The following is a 16362-nucleotide window of genomic DNA, read 5'->3' as shown; positions in this document are numbered from 1 at the left end:
TAATTTTAAAATTATTTTTAACCTTTCAAATGATTTTGAAATTTTAAAATTACTTTTTTAAAAATAATTTTTATAACAATTTAATAAGCATTATCTTATGAGAAAATATTGAAATATAAATTCAACATTTCAACATATAAAACATCTTTAATAATCAAATATTAATAAAATTAATATATATTTATATTTAAAATTTAAAAAATACCGAAACTATATCGGCATGGCATAATATGATATCGAAACAATATCGTTTCGGTCTGAGATCGAAACCTCGGCACGGGTCGAGATTTTAAACCTTGGTTATGTATGGATCCATCAAACAATCGCGCTAATGCTATTATTCCCAAGAAGAAACGCATTGCAGGACCTAATTGCAATGTCTCGGCAAAGGTCATTATATCTCTACGAGAACTTAGGAGGATATTATAGAAATACAGATTATCTTAGATAGTAAATACAATGATTATGAGAAGAATTAGTATTTTATATTTACAAAATACAAAATGAGTAAGGCAAAAGACAGAGAATAGGAAAGTCGAGTTTTAAATTATGCTACATAGGAAAGAGAAACGAAAAAGAGTAGATATTGTTGAAAATAGTTCATTAAGGGACAACGTAATAGTAGTTAGTAAGGAAGATAAAATTATAGCCATTAAAATAGTGGTAGCAAAAGAAATTATTATGTAATTAACATATATTCACCTCAAGTAGAATTAGATGAAAACATCAAATATAGATTTTGGAAAAACCTAAATGAGGTAGTAAAAAAAAATCCGACAAATAAAATGATTTTAATAGGAGATCTAAATGGACACGTAAAGTAAGAAATGAGAAATATGCTAGGATGCATGGGAGGTATGATTTTGGAACAAGAAATGAAGAAAGAAAAGATATATTGGATTTTACGATAGTATATAAATATATAATAATTAATACATTTTTCAAAAAAAGAGAAGAACACTTACTATGTCCAAAAATGAAAATAATATCGCAAATTGACTTTCTTATGGTCAAGAAAAAAAATTTTTGTAAAGATTATAAAGTCATCCCTAGAGAAAATTTAACCACCCAACATAGGTTAGTGATGCTAGATACGTGCTTTAAGCATAATATCAATGGAAGATAAACCTGCATTGCTCCTATAATTAGCTAGTGAAAGTTAAAGAAGGAAAAATAAAGTATCTTTAATGAGAGGGTAGGAGTGCAAGGATTAAGAAAAAACATGGCAACTCAAATACGACATCAGATAAGACATCATCAAATTTATCCAAGAGTATACTCAGTGAGTCAAGAGAACAGGCGCCACCAAATAAAGAATCTTAGTGATGGAATGAGAAGTAAAGGAGTAAGTAAGAGTAAATTGAATTAGTGTACACTTATAAGAACGAAATTTTTTTAAAAAAAGTATACAGTAGGTAAGAAAGAGATTAGGAAAGTAGTAAGTAAAGTCAAAAATAAAACTTTCGAACATTTGTATCAACATCTTAAGAGAAAAGAGATATCCATATGATAACTAAAGTGAGAGGGAAGAAAACAAGGGTTCTTACACAAATATGATACATTAAAGATGAATCCAATTGGGTGGAAGTAAAAGATGAGAAAATAAAAAAAAAACGATGGAAGTGGTATTTTTATCAACTTTTTAATGAAGGTGGCCAATTTAAGTTATAAAATTTAAGTAGGCCAAAGAAGTATAAAAATTTAAATTTTTATCAAAGAATTCAAATTTCAAAAGTAAAACTGGTGTTAAATGTAAATGAGAAACAAAATAAAAAAACGGTTGAACTAAATGATATTCCATTACAAGTCCGAAAGTGCATAAGGTATTGAATGACTTATGATGTTATTCAATCTGATATTGAAAATGAAGAAAAAAAAAAGAGATGCATAAAATTATACGAACTATAGAGGCATTAAGCTAATGAGTCATACCATGAAATTTTAAAAAAATATATAATAGAAAAAATATCAAGGAAGGAGATAAAGATGATTGAAAATCAATTTAAATTCATGCCTAAAAGCTTGAGATAAGTTATACATCTTCTATCAAGAAAATAAACAAGACTTACACATGGTATTATTGTCTAAAAAATGCTTACAATGAGTCCCGAAAGATATTATATGGAGAATTCTAGAAAAAAATGTTATCATAGCATATATTAAAACAATTAAGTTATGGTGCATGTTATTTGTAGATGACATTGTTTTGGTGGATGAGAGACGTGGAGTATATGCTAAGCTCGAATCTTAGTAGGAAACATTAAAAGTAAACTTACTTGTAACTTTGAGTTCTAAGTAATAAGGATCTTTTTGCAAAATGATGGAGGAATTTCTAGAGATATTTTACATAGAATACAAGTAGGATGGTTGAAATGGAGGACTTAAGATGTTCTTTGTGATCGTAAAATCCATTTAAAGCTTAAAAAAAATTTACAAAACTTATGTTATATGGAACAAAATGTTGGACTATGAATAAGTACACAAGAAGAAGATGAGTCACAAAATTGAGAGTGTTAAGGTGAAGTACAGACATATAAGGATGAACAAGATAAGAAATGAGAATATTAAAAAGAAAATCGAAGTTACGCATATTGAGAGATGATAGACACATTTAAAATGATATGGACATATACTTAAACGAACAATAAATGCCCTCGTTAGGCTATGCCAGACTATGATAAATACACACATTAATCGAGGAAGAAGAAAATTAAAGAAAACTTAGTAACGATAAAACAGTATATAGTAGATAAAAATATAATAGGGGATCGAACCCAATAATGTAAGAGAATCTATATAACCAACCCTACTTAGTGGAATTAAGACTTGTTTGTTATTGTTGTTGTTGTTGTTTATACCCATGTAATACAATTACTTGGTTCAGCTTGTATTATCATATAATAGATAAATTGCTTACACTTTCAAGATCAACAATGGATGTTGTTAGCCAAGGTCATGAATTGATGACCACAAAAAGGAGAGAAGAAAAGAGAAGCTCTACAATTCCATATAATTTGATTACTAGGTTCAGCTTGTGTTCTTTTATAACTTAATTTTGGCATTGATTTGACACATCAAACCCATATAGAGACTAGACAATACATAGGCCTAATTCCATCCATTAGAAATCTAATTAGGCCTTAATTGAAGATGGTTTTGGGCTGATAATGAACCAGTAAGAAACCAAATTTGTAATCATGGCTTGAAGTCTTGAACTACTATAGCTGCTAGTTCATAGTATGGCAAGGTTCATTCAATCAAAAACCAACTCAACCTAATTGAAATCAGGTTCAACACTTGATCCATCCACTAGTGGATTGCCATTTTTCCCCGAAGTTTCCCATCAGTATTATATATCTAAGGAGAATCATGCAATATAAGTGGTAAATTGTGACAATTTTTTCCTCGTACATATTTGTGGAACTTCTTAGCTTTTTTCCTTTCTCATTACAATTATTTCTGCAGTTTTCTAATCCAGAACCATATCCAAACCCTTTCACATGGTAACAGAAAATTGAAAAATAACAGAACACTGCAAAATTGTGAACAACAGACAAGAAGAATGAGAAGGGACAAGAGGAAGAAAACAGGAGTTGGATCGTGCCTATGAATTTTTACTGATCAAGGCTTACAAATCAGCAAATTATCAGTCAAGGCCTAGGATTTGGGAGGACTCCCTTAAATTTAGGCTTCTGCATCCTGGGTTCTGCATTGTGCATAAGATCGACCTTAAATAGCAAAAGGCTCAGGTTACAAGAGAGTTAGGCAGAGTATCGTGACATTTTAACATAGCACCATAATTTGGAAGAACGTCATCAGCTAAAAGTTATTATCTATATAAAAGGTCTATCAAGAAAAAAAACTATTTGCAGTGAGAGAAGTAGATTGCTCTTCCAGAGGCTTAACCAAACAAAAACAGAAATGTACAATAAAATCTGTCAATAAATATTCAAGAATAAGCAAACAGAAAGTATAGGTACAAGTATAGCTCTCACCTGTATGTAAAAGCCGCAATACTATCTCATCAAGTGCTGAGTTTGATGGAGCACAAACCAACACATGTACACGATATTTTCGGTTAGAATTGACAACCTCAGGTTTCTAAGAAGATTACAAAGCAATTTAGCATGGTGATATCACTAAATAAATTATGCATCATAACAAAAAGTTTGTGGATCTACCAATTCGTTTCCGGTGGGATAAAAACCATCATCGCCATCAACAGGCATGATTAAATCTCTTGGGTTAGCTCCAGCTAACCATGGAGACGCTTTTTTCCAGTGGCAATACCTGAGAATTGGATTTTCATCAAAGTAAGAAGCAATTGGCATAAAGTATTGGTTCAACTACACAACTTGCTCAATGGTTACATCATCTACAGTAGATAACACCAAAGGAAAGACAGATAATTGAGCACGGAAACTGCACAAATCAAATATTACAAACTTTCTGCTCTGATGTAATCCCATAATAGGAGGGAGTTGAGTTAGAGAAAATATGCCTAAACAATTTAGAATAATGATAAAAGCTGTAAACAAGACCATAGAGATTATTTGCAACATCCTTTATAATTTTTGACCATTTCAATACTTAAACCCTGAACTTCTACAAGGTTCCTACATAGCATTTATAAATGTTGCAGCAAATAATAAATACCCAGAATATTGAGGATAAATAATTTCTAATTCTAAAACTGCAAAATTACTAATTTCAAAATTGTACAGAAAAAACATGTAAAAAAGATAAATTCCTCTATAAAATCCGCAATAATTTGGTCTACAACATGAATGATGGTATCAAGTTCTTGCACCATACTTTTCTTCAATTTGCATCTCTGGCAAGCGTTTTTGAGCTGAGAATCCTCCCCTGATCAAAAGTATTAATTCATTATTTTTCAAAACTTGAAACAAAAAGGAAAATAACCTCTGAAGTGTATTAATTATACTAATAGAAATAATCAACTGCAATGATGACTATATCCTCTTGGACAATGGAGCAGATCATAAAAAGTGAATACTTACTTTGATTGCACTCTTTCAGGAGATGAATGAAGAACAGCACTGAGAAGACCCAGAATTGTCTGAGTTTTTCCAGTTCCTGGTGGACCCTGGGAAAAAAATGCCAAGAGGATCTGAATAAATGTTTTAAAGACATACAACAACAACCAAGCATTATCTCACTAGGTGGGGTCGGTTATATGGATCCTCCTACGCCATTGAGCTCTATCCCTACTATATCATCATCTATATTTACAAGCATACCAAACAAAATATTGTTAACATATCTAAGAGAAGGAAAGAAAGAACAGAATATATGTCCACGCCTGTATGATTGTGTCTGCCCAATGAGAGGGGATTCTACAACAAGACAACAAAAATAAGGGCATGAAAAGTTTTGGGCTGGATGCCTTGTTTATGGATATCAGTGAGAATTTGCACCATCTTTTGTGATACACTTATCACAGTCTTCATCTTAGAAAACAGATTGATGCATAACTATAAGAATCTTTGCTGGAATTGCCAGAAACGTGAAAACTAGGAATGCCAACATGCAAGAGGACCAAAATTAGTCCTCAGCAATTGTAAAAGATTTGTTGGTAGATTGTAATAAGAAAAATAAAGATAAATAATTTAGTCAGAGTCTCGAAATTATTTTAATCATACAGAACCAATGTACTCAAACCCTACCATGACTGATTTTGTTTAAATTATTTAACAAATGCAGAACAGATGCAAATTGACCGTATTATTGATCATATTCGTCTAATCTAAAATATACTTGAATCAAAAGTCTTAGAAAATAATATTAGGAGCCTAGTCTTTTATCATCTATATATCTGTAAGTATTGGTATAAATATTACTCAGTTGAAACAAACAATCCAGGAAATAAAATTACAGCCATACTTGTATTAGAACAAAAGTTCTACGTGACAGGCCTGCCTGCAAAAGAGAGGTTAAAAGGTCAGCACCATGAATGTACAGCTGTCTTAAGAATATTACCAGTTTTATATGCCACAAAAAAAAGACATACACGAATAGCATCTACTTGTGACTGATTGAGATTGCTTATGAGGTTATCCATGAGTGGTCTAGGAACATTCCAACTGCAAGGTTCATTATCTCCATGGTGTGACTTTTCACTGGCTGATAATATCAAGTCCTTGAATGGTAGAGATGAAACAGAATGCAGACCCACAAATTCTCGTATGATAGTTGATAAACTACAAATCTGACAGAATCAATACCAATAAGAGTATTCAGTTGCTAACAAAGAAAATGAAATTTTCTGTATTATTATTAAGACTTTCTATGCTACAAGAACGATATCAGGAAACTTAGTTTCAACTATTTGAGATTAGCTGCATGGATCTATCCTACTACTAAATTACCACACCATATATTTTAACCAAGGTTTAAATTTTCTTATTGTACTGGGTAGCTCACCAAGTATAGGATGCTCGATAGACCAGCACATAGGTCCTCTGATTTAGGGAGTTTGTGTGAACTATTAGTAGCACCAATACAAGCTCAAGTGCACAATGGCTACAAGTCATTGCACAATGTTCCTCATATGTTAGCACCAACTATGCATTTAAACTTCTATATGAATAGCAAATTAAACCATGTGTCCATTTATTCATGTGTCTATCCTGCCGACTGACCATGTATAATCTGTCAACTGTATCTTGCATTTGTGTTGATCTTCAAATGCACATAACACCCAATTTTCTGTTAATCTTCTCCTCACCTCTCATGTTATTACCAATTGTTCTTCATTATGTTCAAAAGATGAAAAGTGACATAATTTTTAGAAACTATATGTTGCCAGAATTTAAAAAAAGATGCACATGTTAAATACTCAATTAATATTTGATTAGAATATTTTTAAACATTAAGATTTAAGATGTTATCAAGGGCCATTAATGAAGTTTTACCTTAAAGTCTATCTAATTAGAAAGCAACTTTATTAAGCAACTGGAGTTTTCCTATACATGTTCCATAGTATTATTTAAGATGATTAGATATTATTTGTAAAAATACTTAATATTGTTAAAATAATTTCTGGGATTAAATAATTTACAAATGAAGTTTCCATCTTTCTTCTTGAGGCTTGTGTTATTATTTTTCAATTATTTTCTAGTTGTTTAAAGGAAATCTTATATCCTTGCATACCCATGACAAAAAGAATTATACTTTCTTTTATTTTCACAACAAAAACCAAGACTCAACCTAATGAATCACACTATTATGTCATTCTGAATTAATTTAAAATTATAAAATTACATGAAAAATGCATATTTACTTTTTTAAAAAAATAACAAACTAGCACATTCAACATTATAAAATTTATTTGTATTGCATATATATCATTCTAAACCTACAAATCTCTCACAGAAGTATTATATGCCCAAAATGTCATTATAAAAATTTAACGTTGTTTAATTTTTTTCTTTCATTTATTCATTTTGTTGAATGTCACTCTAAGATATATAAATGTTCTTTTAATAAATTAAATAAATATATTTAACAAGAAATTAGTCAAAATATCAATAAATGATCAAGTTCAATGGCACTTTATAAGTGTTTAATAATGTCCATTAAAATTTAAGTACTCTAGTTGACTTATATAAGAATAAAAGAGACATAAAAATTGTACAAATTATAGGGGTATTTAAGAATAAAAGAGACGTACAAAATTATGCAAATTATAGGAGTATTCAACTAATGAATTATACCATGAAAATTTGAGAAAGAATAAAAGAAAAAAAATTAAGGAAGAAAACCACAACGGCCGAAAATCAATTTAGACAATAGAAGTTATGCATCTTCTCAGGCAATTAATTAAAATGTATCGGGAGCAGAAGCAAGACTTACACATGGTATTCGTCGACTTAGAAAAAATTTATGATAGAGTCCCAAGAAAAATTATATAGAGAATTTTAGGGGAAAAAAAAGGAGTTAGCATTGCGTATATTAAACTAATTAAGGATATGTATGAAGATGTAATAACGAGTGAAGACTTCGGGCGGATTAACTAAAGTGTTTCTCATAAAAATAGAGTTACATCAAGAATTAGCTCTAAGTCTCTATCTTTTTATACTAATCATGGATAAACTCACTGGACACATTCAAGATACAGTAACGCAGTACATGTTATTAGCAGATGATATTATTTTGATAGATGAGACACGTGAATGAGTAAATGTTAAATTCGAATCTTGAAGGGAAATGCTAGAAGTAAAAGATTTTAGACTTAGTAGAGTAAAGACAAAATATATGGAATTTAAGCTTAACAATATTAGACGTAATAAGACAAATATTAAGATAGGAGATGACGAGTTGTCTATAACTAAGAGTTTTATATTTAAGATCATTTTTGCAAAAAGATTAAGGGATTGAGAAAGATGTCTAACATAGAATATAAGCGAGATGGATGAAATAGAGAAGAGCATTAAGTGTTCTTTATGATCGTAAAGTACCTCTAAGACTTAAAGGATAATTTTACAAAACGGTGATTAAACCTGCTATGTTATATGAAGTTGAATGTTAGGCTATGACTCGAGCATATGAACAGAAGATGAGAGTTGTAGAGATAAAGATGTTAAGGTAGATATATGAACATACAAGAATAGACAAGATAAGAAATGAAAATATTAGAGAAAGTTGGGATTGCACATATTGAGGGAAAACTTCGGGAGACACGTTTAAGATTGTACGGACATATACGTAAACAACCAATAGATGCTCTAGTTAGGCGATGTAAAATTATAATAAATGTGTACATCTTACGAGGAAGAGGAAGACCAAAAAAGACTTGGTTAGCTACAATAAAATAAAATAAAATTTATTTAAATAAAAATGATGATATAGTAGGGGATACAATCCAATAGTGTAGAAAAATCCATATAGTCGACCCCACCTAGTGGGATAAAACTTAGTTGTTGTTGTTGTATTATCCAAAAATTAAAATTTCAAGCCGTATCGCGCAATACAGACGAAATTTTTCGTTCCACCGCGGTACCGGCACCGGCACCGGCACAGCATCGGCACCGCGGTTCCGGCCGAGAAATGCTGCCGGAGGCATCGCCCGAGCGCGGCGACGCCTCCGGAGGTGTCGCGCGACCTCGACGACGCCACCGGAGGCGACACCGGGGCCGGCGACGCCACCGGAGGCGGCGCACAGGCCCGAGCATCGCCTTCGCACACAGGCCATGTGCGGGCACCGCGCGACGCGTGATTTTTGAATTTTTTTATATTTTAACTTAGGGTTTAATTAAATTTTAATAATCAACTCCTAGCTATAGTTCGGAATAATTTAAATAGGCTTTAATAAAATCCATAAAATTAACTTATTATTTTTTAAAAATATTTTATTTTTTATTTTTAAATATTTAGATTAAATTTTTTATTTTAGTTAATATATTTTATATTTTAAAAATACCGAAACTGTACCAGCACGGTACAATACGGTACCGAAACTGTATCGTTCCAGTCCGGGACCGAAACCTCGGCACGGCTCGATATTTTAAACCTTGGTATTATCCATTAAAATCACTTTTGTTACTACTGAAGAAAAAAATGAACTCTAATGCATTTATACAAGATTTTTTAGTTTCACAATGGCATATCTACAAAATTATAATTTGAAATGGTAAATAAGCATAGTTGTCAGTTAGAAAAGGTATATAGGCAACTTTACCTAGAATTAAAAATGACATTGTATGATTCTTGCACTTTATTTACATAGGTTAATAGAATTCAATAATTTAATTTGGTCATTTGATTTGAAAATAAAATGTTTGATTATTTATATAGTTAACCCCACCTAGTGAGATAAAGCTTGGTTGTTGTTGTTGTTGTATTGTCCATTAAAATCACTTTTGTTACTATTGAAGAAAAAAATGAACTTTAATGCATTTATACAATATTTTTTAGTTTCACAATGGCATATCTGCAAAATTATAATTTGAAATGGTAATTAAGCATAGTTGTAAGTTAGAAAAGGTATATAGGCAACTTTGCCTAGAATGAAAAATGACATTATATGATTCCTGCACTTTATTTACATAAGTTAATAGCATTCAGTAATTTAATTTGGTCATTCCATTTGAAAATAAAATGCTTGATTATTTATATTGTCGACCACACCTAGTGGGATAAAGTTTGGTTGTTGTTGTTGTTGTATTGTCCATTAAAATCACTTTTGTTACTATTGAAGAAAAAAATGAACTTTAATGCATTTATACAAGATTTTTTAGTTTCGCAATGGCATATCTGTAAAATTATAATTTGAAATGGTAAATAAGCATAGTTGTAAGTTAGAAAGGTATATAGGCAACTTTTCCTAGAATTAAAAATGACATTGTATGATTCCTGCACTTTATTTACATAGGTTAATAGCATTCAGTAATTTAATTTGGTCATTTCATTTGAAAATAAAATGCTTGATTATTTATATAGAGCATATTTTGCTTTTTTTTATTTTTAGTCTTAGTCATAATGTAAAGTAGTTATGACTTATGAGAAGAATTTGTCAAATCATAATACTATATGAGATATAGCAATTTGCATTTCCATATGATAAATATGTGAATTAAGTATTCTCGGGTATATGCTTAAGTATCAAGAGATCTCTCAGTTGAATTTCTTGGCAAGTGAGATTGGATTGTGCCACTGTGGCTTTCAAAAATTGCATTTACTACTAGTTGTGAATTGTTTTACATTATCATATAGTTTCAGAGAATCCAGTATTAGTGGGTTCATAATTACCCACTCATGAGCTAATCTATCACACAGGCTATATTACATACCAACTATACAAGTTGACTTATTTCTTTTTGTTTAGGTATCGAAGAAGTCAATACGATATGCATTCTTATATACCTCTTTCATTCTCACTGAAGTAATTCTTGACTAACTATCAGGCACTGTCAGTCCAAATGTAATTGAAATCTGAGGAATTGTAATGCTTCAAGTTTGACAAGCACGATTCTTTAAAGTCAACACTAACCAACCAAATATGTGAAGCATCAAGTTGCGATTATGTTTGGCATGCATAATAGTTGACAGGTGCCCAGTAGTTGACATGTAGAGCAATGATGGTTAAGGCTTTACATCAGTCAGGGTATCTATTTTTTCAATAATCAAATAGACCCATGTTTGAGATGTGATACCACTTCTTTGATTGGTAGAGGTTATCTGAGAAGATCCTACTAGTTAGAATCACTCTTGATAGTTTCACTAAGGTAGCAAACTATATTGTTAAGAGAAGTTGGTTATGCTCATGGTAGCTTAGATTTTAAGGTTTGTCTGAATATGAATATATTGATATGTTTAGGATTATTATAGAGTTGGTTGGAACAGATATTTTAAGTGTTGATGATATTCATTTATTCGATATGTTTATTTGATATGTTATGCTTTGGAACTAGTAGTTATTCCATTAAGATTAAATCCTTCTGTGCGATATCTAGAACAGATAGGTTGAACCTAAGCAAGGGTTAACATATGACCGAAGATACTAGAATTAGTTCTGTGATTATTCAAGGAATTGTTGGAAAATGAATGACCTAAGAAGCAAGGGAAGCCAAACAGCTGGATAAGTTCAACTGAAAGAAATTCAAATGGCATTGGGTCCTACCGTCCCATATTGTAATTCAAAACTAAACATGATTCTATCGTAAAAGAAATGTTATGTAAGGTAGAGCACAAGGATGTGAATGCTACTACACGATAGACCAATCTATTGTGAACTTTGATGCATTAAGGGGCGAGCTAAGTGGAAGAGGCAGGGTCAATTGACCTCACAAAGTTTAAAAAAAGAACTCATTATATTTATATATTTATTAAATACATATATATATATATATATATATATATATATACCATGTAAATGATTTCTGAATATTTGATCATATAGTTTATTAAAGAATCATATATTTCAAATTTTAATGTTTATTTTATATTATTAGACCCACTCAAACCATTTCTTGGCTCCTCCACTTGATATCTCAGTAGCACATAGTTAAGAAATAGTAGAAAGTGGTTCTTCAGAATGTGAAACCATTGTCCATACCATGGCACACACAATGGCATCCTTCCTCCTTACTCATCTATAAGAGAATGTGATTATAGGTGCCAACATGTATCATGATCGCAAGTCACAGACATTTGCTTAAAAATATTTTCTTATGCTTGGTTAATAAATAATGTGTAGATTATACATAAGCTCCAAAAAAATAGATAATGCAGAATGACTATTGAATGGTTATTTCCAAATGATTTAAAAACTATAGAAAAAGAAATAATGCTGCAAAAGCATGTGCTAAGTAAATAAAAGAATTAACCTAAAGCTAAAATGGTTTTCCCCTAACTTTAGTGTCCAAGTAATTTCAATATGGAGTACACAGAACTTTGAAACAGCAAATTACAAGGCATTAGAGGATAGAAAGTGCAAACATACTTTTAGAACCCATAAGAAACTCTCTGTTGCTTTAAAAACAGAAAGCATCTTCAACAACCTGTGGCTGGATTCAGGTTCAGCTTTCTCAGGATGTTTGACCTCTCCTGCAAGGAAGGTTCGGAGTGCAAGAGTTTCTCTACCTCCACGATTTTCAACCAGTGCAAATGCATACGCTTCTGGTGCTAAACCCTCTTGGAACTGAATGTTGCAAAACAATTCCCACCAAATTGAGAAACACTATTGGTTACTGTGATAATTAAGCTGAAGGATACAAAAAAACAATTTGACCTTAGTCTTTGATAGGAGCAACAGATCATTCTCTGACACATCTCCCCGGAATTCATCAAGAACAGCCAATGACACCTTATGAAACCCATCTATTTCATTGCAAGAAGCCACTGCGCCCTTATGCCAATCCGTTGTATCTAGCAGCATAAGAACAAAAGGAGTGAAAAGCTAAAATTTAAAGAACCTGCAAATGATCAGTCCTTTAGGATAGAAAAGGAGTCACCTTCGTCATCATTGCCTTGGACAATCTGAGCCTTGACCTCCTCAAATAGAAGAGGCTCGAATATACTGATGTATTCGTCAACGTCATTGAAGGTGTTCTTCACACGCTTCAGCTTGGAAGTGGACTCATTCCGAGCATTTTTGTTCTTCTATGGAAATTACCGGTAAAACATCAGGAACCAGGTAGGGAAGAAAACAAACAAAAGGAGAGACGAGAATAAGAAACGGTACACTGGATTCTCTAACGAGGCGGAGATAGTCCCAACCGAGGACGATTCTCTGGAAGCGATGGAATGTTGAGGGAGAAGATGCAGAGGCAACGGCCTTATCCACGGCCATCTCCCTGCCGCTCGGGAATAACTCGAGAGCGATTATTTTAGCGGACCGGTGATAGATTGCACGGCGATTAGGGAAAAAAATCCCTCTATTTGTTTGGTCTGCGCAATAAAAAGGAACGCCCACTGCTTGCGGCTTAATGCCTGCGGCAAAATGACGGTTACGGAAGGAGATCGGCGAACGGAGAACTACCTGAAATAGAACTAGGCGAATTCGAAGAACTCGTTCGAAGAGACAATCCAGATTCAACCCAGCGTCGTCGAGTACCTAAGAGATAACCACTTCAACGAAGATCCTCCTTTCCGGCAAGCCGCGAAGAGGCCACCTTCGGCGAGTCGTCAGAGGAGGCAAAGCCGACGCTTGAGCACCGCAACGCGACCACCTCACGGCTTCCTCCCTCCGGTGTAGACGGGCTACGCGATGCAAGAGGAAGATGGAGACGAGCTCGCTTTACGGCCGTCGGGCAGAGACGCGGCGTCGTTGAGGGTTTTAAGGAGGTTATACAATTTTATGTGCCATATTTTTAAAAAGTCCTTGAAGTTTTCAGATTTACATCCATAAACAATCTTTGACAATCGATTTCTTCAAATTATTTTTGCTGAATAATTTAAATACAGGCGCTTGCAAAGGTAATTTTTCTTTAAAATAATTTAAAATTCAATAAATAAAATAAAATTGTTCCGGCCAATTCGCGTAACAACATTAATCATATTAAATTTTGTTAACTAATATTAAAGCAGTTGATTGGTTGAACTAATGTTAAAATTTCTTCTTAAATAACACAATTTTTTATTTTATTTAATATTTTTTAGTTGAAAGAGTACCCATTGGAATTTCCTTAAACCCTTTTCTAAAAAAAAATGGAATATGACACCCTAGCGGCCCCACACGGTCGGGTCCACGACTATATATTAGGAGGTAAATCGAGAAGCTGTAGTTGACCACGACGGATGATGACATTATTTGGCTTCACTGTAACTCTGTTCTGTTCATCGTAATCAACTCAGTTATGTCCGGGGGTAATTTTCTTAAACCCAAACTAGATGGATAGTTGATAAATATTCATTTTGATTCTAATTTATGTAATCTTGATTAGCTTTGATGAATCAATAAGTGTAAGTAGAGAGGTGAAAGTTTAAGTGATTTTTCTCCGAGAACTCAACCTTGAGTATACTATCATCTCCTCTTAATAAAGGTTATCTTACATGCAAGGACAAAGCTAGGAATTTTATATTGGGGCGAAAAATATGTATTTACTTTAAAAGGAGATGGTTGTATCGTCACCGTCACTCCTCATTCGCCCCTCGTTTTTATACCCCTACACCTCTAGTATAAAAAAATCTGAGAGGGGTGGGTGATCGTCGCCATCACCCCTAGCTCCACTCCTACTTACATGCCTTTAAGACAAACTTCCCTCTTAAAGCACAATTCCCTTTAATCATAGCACAGGTATCACAACTATTTGCTGATAATGATGTGATATTTTGTGAACATAAAATCAATAAACGGTGTAACTGAAAATACACTACTTCTCAGCTAAGCAATCAGAGGCATGCTGAGGCCATCATGGGCAATAACACAGTACATGAAGACAAAAGTTTGATTTGCACAACTTAAGGAGTGTTGTTGTTATGCATTTGGTAGAAAATAATTTTAAATGGATCTGCAGGGAAAACTTTGTACTATTCAAGTAACAATTTATCTGATATGAACCATTCTTTACATAGCTAACAAGAAAGAATGTTAATTAGGAATTCAAGTAAAAGTTTCAAATTATTTGGGGAAAAATCATTTTTTCCAATTACCTAAATCAATTCTTTAAAACTGCAAGGAGAAAAAAAAAGATGCCAAACAACATATTCATTTAAATTGTCCTTACTTGATCTCTAAAAATCCTCCATGTCTGATCAGGATTAGTGAAGCTTCCACTGTGAAACAATCAAAAGATGATTTTCCATTAGATGAAGGTACCCTTTCATAACTAGAAAGGAATCAGCAAACAAGAATTAGATTTATCATATATATTTTCAATCACTTATCATCTTTGTTAGGAGATATACATTTAGCAGAAAGATAAAACTTAAAGCAGGGTAAAAGGACTTAAAACATTACTTGATTTTTTCTCAGAATTGCCAGAATTGCTGTTTGATGGTACTTCTGTTACGAATTAGGAACTGTAATTATCATCATCCAATAGTTACGTAGAATTATATATAGATAACTGGGGCCTTAACCCTAATATGTATATGAGCTTTAACATGGGCTTTAACACCCCCCCTTCAAACTCAAGGTGGAAGTGGAGATTCTGAAATATTGAGTTTGAGTAAATGAAGCCGATGTTGCTCTCGAATTTGTACTTTAGTGAAAAAATCTGCCACTTGTAGTTCTGAGGGCACATACTGAAGAGCAATTATTTTCTGATGACAATGAGACCGAGTAAAGAAAGCATCAACACCAATATGCTTTGTAAGTTCATGCTTCACAGGATCATTGGCAATCTGTATGGCTCCAGTATTGTCACACAGAAGAGGTGTAGGAGCATCACAAGAAATACCAAAATCTGCTAATAACCATCGAAGCCATACTATCTCTGAAGTGGTAGTGGCAAGTGCTCGAAGTTCTGCTTCTGTACTAGAACGAGATAACAACCACCTGCTTTTTAGACTTCCATGCAAGAGGAGAAGAACCAAGAAAAATGCAATAACCTGTGACAGAACGACGATCTGTTGGATCACTTGCCCAGGTGGAGTCTGAGTAAGCATGAAGCTGAAGTGGACTATCACGAGCATAGAACAAACACTGAGAAGATGTCCCCCTTAAGTACCGTAGTACACGAAGCAAATGTCCAAAATGAATGGAAGTAGGAGCACTCACAAACTGACTCAGAATATGAACCGCATGAGCAATATCAGGTCTGGTAACAGTGAGATAGACAAGGCTGCCTACAATACGCCGATATCGAGACGGATCCTCAAGAGGTGTACCATCAGTAGAACGAAGTTGTAAATGAAGATCCATAGGTGTCGCAGCTGTTCGACTATCTGTAACGCCAG

General features: G+C 33.0%; 1 protein-coding gene across 2 annotated transcripts in view; it reads right to left on the bottom strand.

Annotated features, from left to right (window-relative positions):
* The window catches only part of LOC141831781 (putative helicase MAGATAMA 3), a 30670-nt gene extending 16917 nt beyond the window's left edge, over window positions 1-13753 (bottom strand). The window contains exons 1-11 of one of the 2 annotated variants that reach the window (XM_074719186.1): window positions 13502-13753; window positions 13205-13434; window positions 12975-13122; window positions 12752-12888; window positions 12464-12661; window positions 6032-6229; window positions 5905-5940; window positions 5022-5107; window positions 4816-4866; window positions 4182-4290; window positions 3996-4101 (exon numbers count right to left, since the gene is read on the bottom strand). In XM_074719186.1, the coding sequence (XP_074575287.1) occupies window positions 3996-4101; window positions 4182-4290; window positions 4816-4866; window positions 5022-5107; window positions 5905-5940; window positions 6032-6229; window positions 12464-12661; window positions 12752-12888; window positions 12975-13122; window positions 13205-13312 (1177 nt within the window). In that variant the 5' untranslated portion in view covers window positions 13313-13434; window positions 13502-13753. The remainder of the gene's footprint in view (window positions 1-3995; window positions 4102-4181; window positions 4291-4815; window positions 4867-5021; window positions 5108-5904; window positions 5941-6031; window positions 6230-12463; window positions 12662-12751; window positions 12889-12974; window positions 13123-13204; window positions 13435-13501) is intronic. The other variant, XM_074719187.1, reaches the window with a different exon arrangement.
* Window positions 13754-16362: the final 2609 nt, after the last annotated feature.

Source organism: Curcuma longa, chromosome 7 (assembly GCF_044706935.1).
Source record: "Curcuma longa cultivar G26 ecotype Majalengka, Jawa Barat chromosome 7, ITB_CL_G26_1.1, whole genome shotgun sequence".
In the NCBI taxonomy this organism is placed as follows: Eukaryota; Viridiplantae; Streptophyta; class Magnoliopsida; order Zingiberales; family Zingiberaceae; genus Curcuma; species Curcuma longa.
The sequence above is the reverse complement of the archived record's forward strand: the minus strand, read 5'-3'. Positions and strand labels throughout refer to the sequence as shown.